We start from the raw sequence: 17,444 nt of genomic DNA, 5'->3' as shown, positions 1-17,444 counted from the left end.
GCTTTGATGTGACAGAAGTGCACAAACTTTTTCTCCACCAAAGGAGATGAAAGGGTAGCAGAGTGGAACGGACAAGCTGATCAGGGAACAAGGGGAGGTGGAGTCCTGGAGTCAGTCCTGCTGCACATGCATGCATTATCCCTCATTCATTGTCTGTCAGTCTTCCTTACACTGTCACTCTGTCGTTTCCATTCTCCCACATTCTCCTTTCATCCTCGACCTACTTTCTTGGTGGTGGTGGKTGTCACCATACAACATGGCGCTCAGTGTGAAAAACACAAAGCAGAACTAGGACAGATTCTCCACGCTGCACAGATCGCTCTGGAGGATTGTACCCCTCCTCACTTCACTCAATCAGCACCTCAACTTTGTTTCATTTTGTCTTTTTTTTCCACCTCGCCTTTTGTGTCTCAGCATCAGCTCTGTCAGCATGTTCCCACCACAACTAAGTCCACATACACACTCTTGCACACACAATCACACTCACTTCATCTTCTTTCTATATATATACAGTACTGTGCCAATGTTAACGCAGGTGTGGAAAAATGGTGTAAAATAAAAATAGACATTTCTTATTTCTTTACGTTTTGTTTCCAAGGATGCAGACAGTTGGGTTATCTTAAGTGTTTTTGATCGATAGATTTTCAGGCTGTTTTTTGAAAGTCTTTCAGATTTTTCCTTCAATGTCTTTTTCAGTTCATTACCTGACCATTTTTAGAGGAAGGTCTTTTGTTGTTTGTTTGTTGGGGCCACTTTAGTTTGATCTATAAATCATTCAGCCTCAACAGAACAGCTAAACTCGAGATAAACCAGTTGTGTTGACACATAACAGAATTTGGCAAATTGACGATGCTAAATTGGATCATAAGACTTTTATTACTTGCAGTTTGTAGCAAAGATACAATTTGTTTTTGTTTCTTTAATTCTTTTAAAATTCCAATAAAAACAAAGTTGGACAAAATAAATTAGGTTTAAAAACAACCCCTCGTTAATAGCATTATTTAGAGTTTTACTGCTTCTCACCCGGTTTAAAGACTTATACAGTTCTTTCTGTTCCAGTCTTTGTTTCCACCTACACATGAAGTGATCATTAACACCTGCTTGTTATAACTAGTAAATCATATTACCTGACTATATTCCTACAAGATCTCAAACTTGGTGCAAGTGTACCTATAAGAAGTGAGGCTGTTTTGAAGGCAGAGTGCTCACATCAAATAAGTTTCTTTTTAATATGTTGTAAAGCAGGACCATTCAACTGGCAGCCCGCGGGCCACATTCGGCCCGCGAGTAACCCAAGTTCGGCCCGCCAGTTGGTTCATTCATCTCTTAAGTTTTCTACTTTAATTACTCTAAGTTCTTTTAGTTTAACATAGACATGTTTGTCTACAGAAAAAGTGAGAATCGTGGCTGGTAAAAACCATTTCTAGAAAACCTCAAGACAGTTAAAACTACAAGCAGTTGAAGATAAAATGATGAAAGTGAAAATAAAATTGGTTTGCAAATTTGGCAAGTCAGAGATGTCAAAATATTATTTGTCAAATAGGAGGCAAAATGTTTTATTTTTGTTTTTGATAATGTTTAATTATCACTACTTTTATAGGGTTCTGTATGTTGTATTCATGATTAAATGCAGAAAAATAAACTAATTCAAAGGTAACAGATCTTTGTAATACTTGGTTCATTTACATAATAACTTTAATTGCTGGATGTTCGGCCCCTCAGCTGTTGACCTGCAATAACTGTGGCCCCCGGAGCTATTTAGTTCAATAGCCCTGTTGTAAAGGCTTTTGTGTGGCATTGTCTTTCTTGTGAAACCTGGACAGCACATTTCAGGTTTCTTAGAATTCCTAGCAGCACTTTACCCTGTTTACATTCTAACAGGAAAAACTTTGTTTTTCCTGTAAAACATGCAAACTGTCCTGCAGGATTGGATTCTAGGGACTGAAATGTCATCTTAAAGAGAATACATTAGCTGTTTGTCATTTGCATGTTGTTTTAGGTAGCTTAGTTTCACCTAAATAACTAAATTACCTAATAATTATTGTAAAAAGATATTTTGTTAATCAACACAGAGGGTGGTTTTGCAGATACATAACAAACTCATTCTGCCCACTGCCATCTGTCAGTCCAGGCATGAATTCCTGTTCTCATGGATTTAGGCCAACATAATCTGTTGTTGACTCACAGCAAAGATTATTTATTTTTGGGCCCACCTGTTTATAGTTGAGCTGCTCCCCCTTTGTACCCTTCTTGTTCCTCACCTCACACTGTATGCATCTTGTCCCCAGTTACCATGGTGATGGGGATCCCCACAGTGAAGCGGAAAGTGAAGTCCTATCTGTCAGAGACGCTGCGTTCGCTAATAGACAAGCTCTCACCAGAGGAGAAACTCGACTGTGTCATCATAGTGTTTGTTGGGGAGGTGAGACTTTAAATATGCCTTTTTCATATTAAATGCAYGCATAGAAAAATGAAAACATGATGTTGCATGGTACAATCTTTGCAGACTGACGTGGACTATGTTCACAGTGTGGTTGCTGACCTCGAGAAAGAGTGAGTTTATGTCTCAACAAACACTTCTAAGCTCAACAACTAATATTTGAACCTATAGGAAGCTTCATGTCTCATTCTTCTTTAACCTATTAGGTTTTCCACTGAGTTRAACTCTGGATTGTTGGAAGTCATTTCTCCACCAGCTGCCTATTAYCCCGATCTAACCAACCTCAAAGAGACGTTTGGAGACTCAAAAGAAAGAGTCAGGTAAAGGGAAAAAAAGCTCAACTTGTTGGTTGCCAACTAATTTGCTTATACTGTATCTGTGGTAGTGTGTGATGTTTTAGAGCTCCAATGAGCATTGCAGAAAAAGCAGAAGGATGAGTCAGTGAGTCAGGGGAATGGGAGGAAGAAAGGATGGAGAACATGTGAGGGCTTTTAGGTAGGTTTACTGGGCGTTTAGTATTCCACAGGCGTTTGTCAAAGTCAGATCAAGGTCATCAGCAGCAGCACTCTCCATTGCCGCTTCTATGCTCAGTTTGATCCTCTTAGCTTATCTTCTCTTTATAGTTCATTAGAAATCTATTTATGGTGCAGTGGAGGCTTTTACAGTATGTGCTCAGATAATAGCCTTCAGGGGCGCTGCACTGTTTAGTTGTGGGTGTTTGAGAGCTCGCCTGTTCCTAGCAAAAGCCTGACCCCTTAGAATCTCGTTCAACATGGCTGTCACATACACACGCATTCAAATGAGTTGAAAARGGAACAAAAAGACCTGTGACGGTTTCTCGCTGCTAAATCAGCAGCAATGTTCAACCACCTGGCTGAGTCTCAGTAAGGTAGCATTCATCCATTAATTACTGCGCCTTTAGCAGTGTGTTAGAAGTATGTGTGTCTGCATTAGTGACGCAGCACGTGTAGACAGAAATATCTCCGTGCCAGCTCCCACACAGGAGCACCTGCAGTCATCTGTGAACAAGCTTTCAGTGGGACCGCTACATCATTTGGATCAAACAATTAATGTGACAGCTGTGGTCTATAAATTATTCAAGCCAAGCCTGCTGTTGCAGCTTCGTGTACATACCTGAGAGTTCGGCTTTTCTTTCTGCATGTCAGGCAGTTGGTCTGATGAACAGATATAATATCCTTTTAATCACATTGTGTTTTATTTTGTGTGTTCATGAAAGCCTTTTTTTTTCTTTTGTTTTAGATGGCGAACAAAGCAGAATTTGGATTATTCCTTTCTCATGATGTACGCCGTGAGCAAAGGGGTTTATTACGTTCAGGTATGTTGTTCAGTTGAATTCCGTTTATTTAGCGTCAAGTCACAACAAATGTCATCTCAGAGCACTGTACAACTGAAAAAACAAGCAATCTAAGGAAACCAGCTGGTTGCGTTGAATCTTCACATCATCACAGTCACTTGAGCAGCACATTGGCAACAGTGGAAAAGAAAAWCTCCCTTTTAACAGGAAGAAACCTCCAGCAGAACCAGACTCAGGATGGGCAGCCGTCTGCCCCAACTGGCTGCGTTTGAGAGGACAGWAAAGARACAGAGAAACTGGTCCAGTTCCTCTGGAAGAGAGACAAAGAAATTATTGATAGAAGCAGTGGTGGGCAACAAATCGCTTAAACCGCTTCAACCTGGACCTATCGGAGAGGAGACACAAACTSTGTGGTTAGAACCTGGAGACACATTCAGCCGAACCAATCAGAACTACAACAGATTGCAAAGGTGGAGAAGGGCTGGGAGTGTYGCCCAGTGATGTCGCTCTAATTGCTTCCTGCAACGTAAACCCAAAGAATTGTGGGAATTGTCTCTTAAATGAAAACCGTGATCCAGAAGCAGAGTCAGCCAGAGTTTGTAGCCTCTGAGTACAAACTGTTTTCTGAGGGGGCACTGTTACAATGAGTCTGCATTGTATATACCTGAGACTAAGGCTGCCACGATTAGTCGATTAGTCCACGACTAATCGATTATTAAAATAGTCGATGACTAATTTAATAATCAATTAGTCGTTTTTTGTTCTTTACTTTGTTTTTCTCTCCAAACTGCTTTGACACCTTCCACTGCCACATCTGCCTTTCTGTYCTTGACACACATGCACAGTAGTAGTAACCAGTGTAGGCCGTGGACGTCACAAGACATTATACAGACAGGCTCTGGTATCATGGCTACCCAGCAACGGGGCTCAAAAGTGTGGGATCATTTTAAGAAAATGAAAGAGAAACCTGTGCAATATCTGTAAGGCAGAACTTGCCTTCCACAGCAATTATTTTTATTAGCATATAGCTAAAATCTAACGATGGTTATATAATAGCAGCTGCATTCTGGCACGATAAGCTGTATGTTTTATATTCAATCAACATATGATCCGATTAGTCGACTAATCGAAAAAAAATAATCGGTGATTAATCGACTATAAAAATAATAGTTTGTGGCATCCGTACTTGAGACGGCTTTCTCCCTTCACTGTTAAAGATAATGACGATCAATGAAATAATTTATTTAGCGCTACTGATTTTTTTTTTTATTTAGAAAGTGCAAATCTGCACACAKTTCAAAAAATGTAGTAAAACCCCTAAAGTGCAAATAAGACATTTCGGTCTGCACGATATAGTGCTTTAGGGGACTAGTGTCCACCGCTGGATAGAAGTAATTACAACAACAAACATGTAGAGGAGAATGACTCAAAACAGCAGCAGAGTGAGGAAATGTGGTCTGTTTGTCCTCCAGTAGTCTAAACCCATAGCAGCAGAACTTTATAGTGAACACAATCATTAATAGAACTTGTCTGCACACACTTTTTGTGAGCTTCATTTTTTGGTGAGCTACTGACTTCCTTACCCAATCTGGTAAAAAAAAAAGAGTAATAATGTTTAAATAGTTCAGAAAATTACTGTCTTTAAACCTACAGTAGCTSTAAAGGCTAGCTATAGCTAAAATTAATCAACATCTCACGGCTAAATCAAAATTGTGTTGAACAAAATAATGCATATTTTAGTTTCCATTATAACTTGTCTGGGTGTATCTTCAAAAGAGTGTTGTTGTCACAAACCTGCTGACTTTAAAGCTTTKCTTTATTCAAGTTTGTGGCATGATTTATAGTAAGAACAATGCATCATGTTGCTGTTCTTATTTGTTAATCAACTGTTGCCTTTTCAGACTGCAACAGTTAACTTATTGAAGTGTTTTTTTTCTGCATCTCTTTGGTTTTTAACAAACACCTTGTTGTTGATTTTATTCACAGTTAAGTGTTTACTGCGTTAATGTTTTCTTTTCCTGTCCTGTTCATCAAGCATGTGATTTCTATTACCTGCTCTCATGAGGAGGGAAGAGGTGTGTGATACATAAATAATTTTTAGTGTCAGCTGCTGTTCTAGGTTAGTGTTTATTAGCTCAACTCCGAGAACGTCCTGTGTGAGTGTAGAGCAGTCTCCCCTTTAATTCTCCCCCTACAACCACATCCTATTTCTGTGTTTTGTTTTGGTTAATCTGTGTATCTCTTCTTGCAGCTGGAGGACGACATCGTGGCCAAACCCAACTACTTTGCCACCATGAAGAACTTTGCCCTGCAGCTCTCATCAGAAGACTGGATGATCCTGGAGTTCTCACAGCTTGGCTTCATCGGTACAAACCTTCAATTATTTACCAAACCAAAGCAAGCTGTATACAGCCAGCAGGTCACAAATGCAACCAAAAACTTTGTAGTAAGGGAATCRTATAATCAACTTTATTCTAAATGAGGTGGTTGCATTTATAACCACCATTTATGAACGATTCATGTCAGTTTTATTGAACTTCACCATTTATTTTTATGTTGCTAATATTAAGCCCATCTAGGGACTGCGTTCCAAGTTAGCTTAGTCTATAAATGTTTTAGTGTACGGTATTTGTTAACACTTAACGTTTGTCCCTATATAAATAAACAATAAATGAAATGAAATAGAAATAAATCGTACTGAAATGGCAGGGAAAAGAGCAGAGTTCAGCATACATCAATCCCTACACATTGTGAACTAAAGAATATTTGATTTTAGAACTTTGTTTTATTCTCCAACATGTTARGAATTATAGTAWTAATCCCTTTAAAAATAAATAAGCATTGATTTATTTGAAGGAACTGGCATAATTAACAACATCCACTAAAACGTTTACATTTTTTAAACCTTTTGGTACAAAATGAAAAACAGAGATTTAAGCTTTAAGCTTTTATTGCAGATAATGAACTTTGTCTTCCCAATAGTTTACACACATCTGCTGCATCCAAAGAGTTTTCATTCAACAGAATAGGGTTGTGTTTTTTAATAACAATAGAGCAAGTTAATAAACATATTTATTTGCAAAAACTGATAATCAAAGATTTAACCACAAATAAAGGAAAATGTTTCGGTTGAAAAAAATGTGGGAATAAGAAAGAGCTCATATCTTCTACCTCAAAACACGACTTTCTTTTGCTTGAGTTCTTTTTATTTTTCACTGGTCTTATATCTTTTAACTGATGTGAACGATGAATTTACAAATTAATTTTCTTCTCTTACAGGAAAAATGTTTCAGGCTCCTGACCTAAATCTGATTGTTGAGTTTATTTTTATGTTCTACAAAGAGAAGCCTATTGACTGGCTGCTGGATCACATTCTTTGGGTCAAAGTCTGCAACCCTGAGAAAGATGCGGTATGAACTGATATTACTGAACAAGTAACATTTGCAGTTTTAGGATATACGTTATTAATATTTGCTGTTTTGCTTTTTGTTCCTCTCAGAAACACTGTGAGCGTCAGAAATCCAGCCTGCGCGTGCGTTTCAGACCCTCACTGTTTCAGCATGTTGGACTCCATTCTTCTCTTGCTGGAAAGATTCAGAAACTCACAGTGAGACCCGCCTCCTGGCCGTTGTTTATGTTCAGAGTCTGTTGAAGCTCTTTCCTGTAGAGAAACCCATGGTTTCCTCTTTTTGTGTTGCTGTAGGACAAAGACTTCCTGAAGCCGCTGCTTCATAAGATCCATGTTAACCCTCCTGCAGAGGTCTCCACTTCAATGAAGGTAACGCTGTTGTGTAATGAGAAGAGAGCCATTAAAACGAGTGAATAAAAGTAAACKTATCTTCTGCCCTTCAGGTGTATCAGGGTCACACGTTAGAGAAGACGTACCTCGGTGAAGATTTCTTCTGGGCCATCACACCTACTGCTGGAGACTACATCCTCTTTAAATTTGACAGACCTGTTAGTATAGAGAGGTAGATGTGAAATATTTTCACCTTGTCTTTACACTGAAATATTTTATAGCCCACTACACACACACACACACACTTTTCACCTATTTTAACTCCATGTCCTTCACTGATTGAGGTCTAGTGTTACAGAGAATGTGTGTTTGCCTGGTGGGTGTCTCWGTGGATCATGGCGAGTTAATGAGAGCGCTTTCAATTCAGGGTTTTCAGCTTCTTTTCCTGTGATGGGGTCGAGAGGAAAAAAAAAGATGAAATATGAAGTGAGGTTAAAACCAGACTGAAAGCAGGGCAAACCTAACCTCTTTCTTCATATTTAGACAACGTGAAACAGGGTTATTAAATCTGCTTAGCTTGATTTGTAATCAGCACCTTTGTTTTTGTGACATTTTATTCTTAAGGCTACTTTTCTGATCTTTTGCTTAAAAATAAATTGAAACCAACTCAAAGATTAATTTGTAATAAAGGGGAAACAGCCTTTATTTTAAATTAATGCCACTCTTTGTGATTTGTATATTCCAATCCTACCTTTGGTTTCTTTGAGATCTGCAGGGATGTTTGAGTGAGATGAATGAAAATGCAGGAATGTCAGATTCTATGTCACAGGAGAAAATGTAGCTTTGACTTGAAACACAAGCATTTCAATCTGACATATAAACTCCAAGACTTAAAGGTGTCCATTTTTTTGCATGCTCAGATTAAGTTTCATTAGTTAAGCATGATCAAACCTAATGTCTGCAGTTTTGAAGCTACTACTTGACAAAAAGTGCAAGGATGAGAGTATTAAATCTAGGACTTGATTTGATTGGCAGGTTCTTGTTCCGCAGCGGAAACCAGGAGCACCCAGGAGACAGGATCGAGAACACCACCGTGGAAATACTGGCTGCCTCGGTAGGAAACCCCCTCCCAAACTGACACACACACATACACACACACACACACACACACACACACACACACACACATACACACACACACACAGGCGGTCTGCCTCTTCTTTTGTGAGGTGTGCAAAAAGCTCATATTAGATTACATGGAGTGGCTGCATTCTGGACGTAGTGTATTGATTTTTGGCAGGAGTGCGACCATGACAGAATCACTGGCTCTGCTAGCACCGATRCGTTCTGACACTGCAGTCCACACTCAGCGTTAAGAACTGTTGTTCACACCTGTTTGGGTGCTGTTTAGATTTTTAAGAAAATTATCCCAAGATCTGAATTTGTGTCTCACGCTTTATTCTTCTGTTATCAGGAAAGCGCACTGCAGAACAAAGACAAGTACAAGCGAACTGAAGATCGCTTTTACAGGATTGGTAAGTGTTCCTGATAGGATTCTGGTGCTACATGAGTTTATGAGAACATCATCATCATCAGTGTTTTCAGATATTTATTCAGTGGATTTTGTAGAAATCTAATCACTTTTTTGATTCCTTTTTTTTAAATTCATATGCCTTTTTGAACACTCAGGTCATTTTGAAAAAGGTGTTGCAGAAGGAACCGTAGATCCATCCTTTAACCCCGTCTTGGCACTCCGTCTTTCAGTTCTCAAAGACTCTGCTGTCTGGGCCATCCTCAGTGAAGTGGGTGACAAATATAATTACCTCTAAAATGCTTCCTTCCTCTTCATTTTCATCTAATGACACATCATGTGCTCTTTTTCTCTCTCTCCTTGCAGATACATATAAAGAGAATATCTGGCTGACTTCTCTGGACGAGCTACATGAGTCGTGGCCCCTGGAGGGCCAGAATCTCCCAGACTGCTTAAGCAGGGTCTCTGGCACCTAGCAACCAGCAGTGAAGCTATTAGAGCTTCGAGTTGCTCGTCCTAGCTTGTCTAAGAATCGCCACCTCTCTGTCCAATGTTTTCTTTTCAGTCCTGATGTATTTTGTTTTATATGTCATTATCCCCCCCCTTTTCTTTTTCCATCACTTCCTCCTCGTTGTGCATTTCATCAGTTTGTGAGAATGTTAATACTACTGTCTGCTAACAGCAGCAAAGGATGTAAGGACATCTGCTTGAAACTCTGCTGTTCAGCAGCTTTGAAAGCAATCAGAAAGATTCCTGGATGAAAAAAAAACAAAAACAAAAGGTTGGAGAGAACCAGTCACCTGGCCAGTGGTGTAGATGCTGCCAAATCCCTTTCCTTTTTACTCAATGCTGCCACACTTGGGCGAGCTGGGGCATTGCACTGTCTCTGGGGCCTCAGCAAACCCGGTGATGATCGAAAATGTTGTCGTCACTAATGGCCAGTTGCTCTCTGTTCTCAGCAGAAAAGGTGGCGATCTAAACATGTTTCTGTAGATCAACAACAAACCCAAACAAAAGACGTTTGTCCTCATTTTCAAATACTATACTTGTCTTGAAACATTGATCAAAAATCCATCCTGCTGACATTTGACCTTAAAGCAGCTGAGTGGTAAACTACCACAGAGAAAATCTGTACCATGACATCCTTTTGTTTCCTCTTGTCTGACAGGCTGTGTATGACCTCAGTGTCTATTTATAGCCAATCAATCGGGGATCGCCTTGGCAAGCTTTTCTTGAAGAAATATATTGTTATAACGGAATATTATTACAACCATGACTGACGATCTATGAAAGATGACTTAATTTATTTGAAATAAATCTTTAATTTGTACAAGAGGTAAATATATTTTTATTCTAAGAGATGTTTATGGTAGTTCAGTTTGTGTTTTTATGTACTTTTTTGATTCTCAATTGCTACTTATAAATGTGTTGGTGGCAACAACTGCTTGGAAGGTTTTTCACTAAAACATCACTTTTTGTTGCCTGATATTTAAACTAGAGGAAAAGTTAACAGATGATGTTGAAGTAGTTGTAAATGTGAGTTAAATGGGGAAAAAATGTGCCTTATATTCAGTTCTCTGGAAAGTCGCCCCCACAGTATCATTTAAATTTGTTCCAACTCAGTTTTCCCCACACATTGCTGGAAATACTAATATTTGAGAAACCGTTCAGAGTAGGATTGGATGCCAAGAAAAACATTTGTAATGCTGAATGAAAATAGTGAACAAGTTGATTTAACTGGTTCACTATCTAACAACAATGTTTGCACTGTTTTTTTTTTAAGATCACATCAGTTGTCTTTTGTACCTCACTTTCCACCTTCAGAAAAAGTCATATGAATCCTCTGCAGTTCATTTGTCCATTTTAGTTTCTTTGAATGTACAGAACTTTATGACTACTGATCATTAGAGTGCACCACTGAATGTACATATATATACAATATGTGTATACTACAACAATTATCTTTTTGTATCTTTTCCCCCCACTTGACACGTTTTGATGTATGTGGCCATTAATCTGAGTGAAGAATATTTGTTAGTGAATCTTTCTGTAACAGTTTACATGTTTTTTTAAAGGGTTAGTGAAGTGCCTTTTGGTAGAAATGGTCTGAAATTGCTCAATTCTTGYTTATGATGCTTTTTAGCATGTACGTAATTTATTTAACACTTCACTGTTCTGGTCAAATTATGTTCCTTTGCTGTTGATCAACCAGCTGCTCTAAATCTGTACCATAGATTGTAAAAGTTTTACAGTCTGAGCTGTAATCATTTCAGTCTGTGATCCTTCATTTATTTTTAATTTGAAGAAGAAAGGTGTAAATGACAATATAAGTTACTTTGAAATAGTTCCTTACTCGTTTCCTGCATCGAGATAGAAATGGTAAAAGAATGAGTGTAAGGACAAGAAACGGGTTAAGACATCTACTCAATAGTTCCCATTACCCATCAGTTCACGTGCCTTCATCGTGTTCATGTGTTTGCCTGATTCTGGTGGGGTTTTGCATTGTTTTTTCATGATCATATTTGAAATAAATGAGTAAAAGTGGTAGAATTAACTCTCATTTTGTGTTGTGATTTTATTTTATTTGCATCTCATCTGCATTTTAAGATTTTATTACAATTTAGTTTTGATTTGACATCGTGGAAGTAACAAACTTGTTTTAAACATCATCAGGGCGCTCATGAACGTTTTAAAGAGGGAAAAAACTACAATTGCTCCCAGCATGCATCTGTATTTCYGGTTTCCCATCATGCCATTTCATAATTTTAATGGCGGATGGTTTTCCACAACATTTATGCCATCGCTGTTCACTAACTGATTTTAGCAGTTTTGTGACAACAAGTGAAGATATTTTGGTGTTGAGGTAAATTCTGAATTATGCCGAAATATTACGAAGGTAAAGAGGTGGACGAAAGAGCATGCGCTGGCATCAGAGAGGACTTTAAGGATTGTCTCCTTGAACATGACTGCGTTGTGAAGGTAAGCCAGGACACTGACGAAATAAATTACATAAATAGTTATGGTACAGACTTTTTTTATGTTTATTGGAAGACAGACATGTGAAACAAAGAAATTTAAAATACGTAAAACTACTGGCATTTCAAAAAGCTGTGGTCGCGGGTGCTAGTCACCCCAGACTTCGTTCAAAAAATGGTCAATTTTACTGTCGATTTTATTAGTCCGATTTCAGAGCTTTTTTGTTTTTGAGGACTTAATGGGCCACAGTTTATTTCAGCTTTAACTTGTATTTGTTTTACCACACTGTTCTCAAAAAGGCTTCAGTTTTTGCTAGGTCACCTCTGAATAATTATTCTGAATAATCAAAAAATATGCTTAAAATTGTTTTCATTCTAATAAAATAATACGCATGCGGGGGAATTTGATTACATTTTGTTGCATTTTTAGTAGTAATAAACTGATAGAGCAACATATTTCACAAAAGTTGCTTTTTAATTTCTCTAGAAGTGATGGGGAAAAAACAAATAGTTCCTTGACATGAGGTTAAAATTTAATTTTTACTTTAAAACAAACCTTTTGATAATGTAAGGCATTTAAAAATAAATATAAGTTGAAAATTAAGGTAACATGCACAAGAAATGTGAGTTTAATAAACACCTTTTTATTGTTTTCAAAATTAAGACTTTTTGTTCAGATTAGACTGTTGCTTGGCTGTTTTCAATATTATAAGACATTGTATCTAAACAAGAAGGGCCCAATGTATTCACAGCGATTTCTCAATGTATTAGGAGGGAAAGAAGCCCAGCGAGTGCCTGAAGGAAGGCCACTGCAAAGCCCTGCAAACAACATTCTTTGAATGCAAGAGATCAATGGTAAGTCTGTAATAATGGCTTTGCCACTGTGCACCGAAGTGTGGGTTAAAATCAGCTTTTTGTACAGCATCTCATAAACAGGCGTTACCATTTTTACCCATGGACTTGCATCCTTGTCCTTACCCAGTAATCTTAGGCCAAACCCTAGCCATATTGAGCCAGTATATTATAGTAATATACTTAAATTACTTTAAGCACAAAATAACCAACACCCACTAAAACCATTTATCAGAAACAGTGAAGAAAATGACTTATGTACAATTTTTTTCCAAACTGACTAAATTTTCTTACATGATGCAAAACGCTGATCAGTGTTGGTCTTCTGTCTGCAGATGGATGCGAGGTCAAGGTTCAGAGGGAGGAAAGGATACTGAGGAACCAGCTAACTGCTGATGCAGCTCCTGTGTTTAATGGAAACCAGTTTAGCGTCTGTAAAAACTAGTGGGGGTTAAAATCAAAACAGMTGCTGATGTCCTAGTGCAGCTGTGCAGCACTGTCGATCTGAGGGACCTGTGGAAAAAAACGGCAGCGAAAGACCAAAATGCAAAAAAAAAGATGCAAGTCTGATGCACAATAGGATCGCAAATGCAGATCAAACTTCTCATTGGTTGGAGCTTGAGACATATTTGTTTTTGTTATTCCAGATAAATGAGTGTGGTGCATGAAGAAACAAACACCTGAATAAAAAAATTAAGTCTAAGTTTTCARTGTATTTTATTAGTTGTGGCTCAGTTGGTAGAGCTGAAAGGAAGAAGTGGTGTGGATTATTTGTTGTGTATGATGGAGTCATCACAAAGTTGAGGTAAATGTGCAATAAGGAGTCTAATTCTAATTTTATAGCAGCACATTCGTTATAGCACTAAAAATACTAATATCCCAAAGAAATGACAAACTCCTGCCTGGTTATTTTAAAGCAGCCATCATCATCTGCTTAAACTTCTCCATATCCACCTTCTTTATGATGAAAACCTTGTGAGTAATTTTTTTCAGAAACCCCACAGTGTCCACTACCATCATTCCTCTGGTGTGAGTGCCCGTCAGCTCCACGCTAACTGGGTAATGATCGCTTTCTAAGATGAACGAGTCGTCCACAGCAGCCGCCATGGCGTACGAGTCACAGGAAATAAGACCGCTGCCGGCCAAGAACTCTCTCTCAAAGTGTTCAGTTTTAGACGCCTCGATGCTGTGGCGGAAGATCTGCGCCATGAAGCGAGCTTTATGGCTGTCCTGTGCCAACCAGGCGTCACAGAAGTCCTGGGGGAGGAAAAAAAAAAACACAAGCGCTGCTTTTATTGTAAAGGAAGGGGAGGAAATCTTTGTAGGAAGTAAAGAGTATTACCCAGGGCAGCTTGTTATAGCAGGTAAACTCCCAGCAGGCCAAGTAGGTGGGACACTGGTAATCATTCAGCACGATGTACGCAGCTTCTGGATCAGCAGTGAAGTTAAACTCCCCACACACTGTGGTGTTTCCTCGAGCTGCAATACAGGAATCAGAAAACACCTCAAAAAGCAAGACTAAACCAATTTTTTTACGACTACTTTTTAAAGTGCTAATAATACAGCGCGAGGTGACCTCTGCTAAACTAAGTCTAAAAGAGTGCAGCAGGAACATGAACTGATGTTGATAAAACTCTCAGAAAGGAGCTAATTATAAGAGGTGCATCTATAACTGATTAACTTTTGTAGTYGACTTGATWCATTGTGTCATTTCTCAACAATTAWAATCTCAATCTTATTTAATACCTTCAAGAAATGCTAGGTCTTTAATTGTGCATTTATCATAGTGGCATTAGTTTGTTGCTAGAGATTTGACAAAAAATTACCTGAAACTACAGTCTAAAGTCAACACATAATGAATAAATAGCTTGAGGAAGCACAGAAGTTACACTTTGAAAGCCCATACTGAAAAATARAACATTGATTGGGTAGCCTTCCATAAAACCACAGACAGATGTGAAGGGGGRCAAGAAGAGACGATTTATGCAAAAACATGGTGAAAAAGAAAAGAATAGAATAGAAATAGCCTTTATTGTCCCGCTGAGGGGAAATTCATGTCACAGCAGCATCTGTACAGATGTTCACACAGAAGTTACCATATTTATTCATGTATAATACGATCTCAAGTATAATACAATCATTTTTTGAGCTAAAAAGGATTAAAAATCTAATTATCAATAACTCGTGTATAATACTACTCCCCTACTTTATAGATGATTTTTAGGGTTAAATTTTTAGTATTATAAATGAATAAATACAGTTTTTTACAAACTATAGATAGTGCACACAAAACAAAATTAACACTGACTAGCCATGATATGACTACTAATAATAAAAAATATAATATAAAGAATTGTGCAAGAATAGAAAAGATATATGTTTTGTTTTAGAGACAGTAGACTATCAGAATCCGACATTARGAATWGCCTGTTTTCAGTGCRAAACAATCTCAACAGACTATTAAGTGTAAAGTGAAGTATCACAATGCAGACAAGAAACACAGATGTGCAATTACAGCAGAATTTTTAATTTTTTTTTTTAGGTTTAAAATGGGTAATAACAGAGCAGGTGATAACTCAGATTAGTTTTGCCTCGACTGCTGCTTGAATTCAGTAAATATGTGTAAAATAAAAACCTGGGGAAAATGTTATATGAACTATAAAAATAAAACCGCGTGGACAATATGTTTCAAATTCTCCCTCTGTGTTCTAAATCCAGTTTCTAAAAAGCACAGGTGTGAGTTTCTGAACAGGTGTTTTAACTTYACTGCTTTTCTCTTTTTCTACAGCTGAATAAAATAAAGCCACATCATTTCTATACTCACTGGATGTCTGCTTTTAAAACCAAACAACAGTAAGCCGGTGYTTCACTCACACTCAGTGTTGCCTCCCATGATGTAAAGCCCTCGCAGTTTGCTGGGCAGAGATGGATCCATCCTCACAGCTAAAGCCAGGTTGGTGAGAGGGGCTGTGGCAACCAGAGACACCTGGAAAAGATACACAGACTTAAAATTTGTGACACGTCTTAATTTATTGGTTTTAAAATCAGTGAAACAATGTAAAGGTGCTTCATTTGTCAKCAATGCATGYTCAATGGTGAAATTTGTGCTCTGCATTTGACCCGTCACATGTGAGATTCCCAAGTGGAGCAGCAGGCAGCTATGTAATCTACTTGTATGCAATAATGGTCCACAGTTTATTTTTGAGACTTCAAAATACATCTTGTTTGCATCATTTCTAAATCCTTTGATCTATTTGAAGGCGGTTCTTAATTAAACCCAGCTGTTTCTCCATCTCTCACCTCTCCTGGATTCTCGTTAACGATCCTGATTATAGCAGACACAGCGTCCTCCTTCTGAAGCAGATCCAGACCAGGAGCATTGGGGTCAGGAGCATCTCCCAGACCGTCCTGACCGTGGAAGTGTCCCGCACTGCGAGTGTTGCCAAGGATGGGCTTATCAGCACCTTTAAACACTGGAATCTAGTTCCAAATGAAGAAATGGAGTACATGTGAACATAAACCCATTCTGACCTATAAATGGAAATGTTTGAARCCTGGAGCATGTTGTGTTGCTGACCTCTGAATGTGAAGCAGCTGTTTAACTCCTCTGGGTCTCTTATTGCTAGGTGTTTAGGATGCGGCACATGTAACTCACCTCCAGCTGGTCGCAGGCCTGCAGGACCCGCAGAGCATTCTTGCACACATTCTCCACTGCAGTGTTTCCGTGTACGCAGGTGACTCCCAGAAGCTTCACGTTTGGAGYGGCCAGCGCCAACATGATGGCCTGAGCATCGTCCACGCCGCAGTCCACGTCCACCAGCAGTTTCTTACTCATCCTGCACCCTGCAGAGCACAACGCCCACACCAGAAACAACAGGGGAGCTGTTTAATCTGTAGAAATACAGTCATGAAAAAGTTTGGGCACCCTTGTTAATTTTCCTGATTTACCTTTAAAAATCATTGATTGTTTGGATTAAATAAAATCAGTTAAATATATCATTTAGGGGAYAAACATAGTGATATTTGAAAAGGGAAATTTTATTTGATTTACAGAAATTGTGCAACAATTGGTTAAACAAAATTAGGCAGGTGCATAAATTTGGGCACTGTTGCCATTTTATTGATTWCAAAACTTATAGAACCAATTATAGGAACTTAAATTTGGTTTGGTATGTTGAGTGACCCTTGACCTYCATACACAGGTGACTCCAATTATGAGAAAGGGCATTTAAGGGAGGCAATTGTAGGTTTTTCTCCTCTTTGCATCTTCTCTGAACAGTGGCAGCATGGGAGTCTCTAAAACAACTTTCAAATGAGCTGAAAACAAATATTGTTCACAGTCATGGTTTAGAGGAAGGATACAGAAAGCTTTCAGAGATTTCAGCTTTCAGTCTCCACTGTGAGAAACATTGTGAGAAAATGGAAAACCACAGGCACAGTTCAAGTCAAGGATCGAAGTGGCAGACCAAGACAAATCTCTAATAAACTGAAGCGAAGGATGTTGAGAACAGTCAGAGTCAACCCACAGACCAGCACCAAAGACCTACAACATCATCTTGCTGCTGATGGAGTCACTGTGCATCGTTCAACTA

At 38.5% G+C, this 17,444-nt stretch overlaps 3 protein-coding genes across 3 annotated transcripts in view; 2 read left to right on the top strand and 1 right to left on the bottom strand.

Moving 5' to 3' along the window:
• mgat4a (alpha-1,3-mannosyl-glycoprotein 4-beta-N-acetylglucosaminyltransferase A) overlaps positions 1-11,585 on the top strand; it is a 38,844-nt gene extending 27,259 nt beyond the window's left edge. Inside the window, exons 4-16 of the mRNA XM_014011669.1 lie at positions 2,289-2,422; positions 2,507-2,553; positions 2,647-2,760; positions 3,701-3,776; positions 6,007-6,121; positions 7,035-7,165; positions 7,255-7,362; positions 7,459-7,533; positions 7,608-7,726; positions 8,530-8,608; positions 8,969-9,029; positions 9,184-9,296; positions 9,392-11,585. Coding sequence (XP_013867123.1) covers positions 2,289-2,422; positions 2,507-2,553; positions 2,647-2,760; positions 3,701-3,776; positions 6,007-6,121; positions 7,035-7,165; positions 7,255-7,362; positions 7,459-7,533; positions 7,608-7,726; positions 8,530-8,608; positions 8,969-9,029; positions 9,184-9,296; positions 9,392-9,418 — 1,199 coding nt within the window. The 3' untranslated portion in view covers positions 9,419-11,585. The remainder of the gene's footprint in view (positions 1-2,288; positions 2,423-2,506; positions 2,554-2,646; positions 2,761-3,700; positions 3,777-6,006; positions 6,122-7,034; positions 7,166-7,254; positions 7,363-7,458; positions 7,534-7,607; positions 7,727-8,529; positions 8,609-8,968; positions 9,030-9,183; positions 9,297-9,391) is intronic.
• A 184-nt stretch (positions 11,586-11,769) lies between these two features.
• coa5 (cytochrome C oxidase assembly factor 5) lies at positions 11,770-13,555 on the top strand. Its single transcript, XM_014011671.1, has 3 exons — positions 11,770-12,004; positions 12,772-12,855; positions 13,188-13,555. Exons 1-3 carry the CDS (start codon positions 11,903-11,905, stop codon positions 13,227-13,229), a joined length of 228 nt encoding a protein of 75 aa, XP_013867125.1. The 5' UTR covers positions 11,770-11,902; the 3' UTR covers positions 13,230-13,555.
• Positions 13,553-17,444, bottom strand: part of si:dkey-4e7.3 (inosine-uridine preferring nucleoside hydrolase) — a gene marked incomplete in the record, with an annotated part of 12,391 nt that continues 8,499 nt past the window's right edge. Inside the window, 5 exon segments of the mRNA XM_014011670.1 lie at positions 13,553-14,109; positions 14,195-14,331; positions 15,727-15,838; positions 16,153-16,332; positions 16,508-16,666. Of these exon segments, the coding sequence (XP_013867124.1) occupies positions 13,759-14,109; positions 14,195-14,331; positions 15,727-15,838; positions 16,153-16,332; positions 16,508-16,666 (939 nt within the window).

This window comes from Austrofundulus limnaeus, unplaced genomic scaffold, assembly GCF_001266775.1.
Source record: "Austrofundulus limnaeus strain Quisiro unplaced genomic scaffold, Austrofundulus_limnaeus-1.0 Scaffold83, whole genome shotgun sequence".
In the NCBI taxonomy this organism is placed as follows: domain Eukaryota; kingdom Metazoa; phylum Chordata; class Actinopteri; order Cyprinodontiformes; family Rivulidae; genus Austrofundulus; species Austrofundulus limnaeus.
This window is presented reverse-complemented; position numbering and strand designations above follow the sequence as displayed.

What these genes read in the sequence shown, in the direction of transcription:
- coa5 (XM_014011671.1), top strand. Translation starts at nt 11,903, where the DNA reads ATGCCGAAATATTACGAAGGTAAAGAGGTGGACGAAAGAGCATGCGCT. An exon ending in AACATGACTGCGTTGTGAAG is followed by an intron (nt 12,005 to 12,771) that starts GTAAGCCAGGAC and finishes TCAATGTATTAG; the next exon opens with GAGGGAAAGAAGCCCAGCGA. An exon ending in TTGAATGCAAGAGATCAATG is followed by an intron (nt 12,856 to 13,187) that starts GTAAGTCTGTAA and finishes TTCTGTCTGCAG; the next exon opens with ATGGATGCGAGGTCAAGGTT.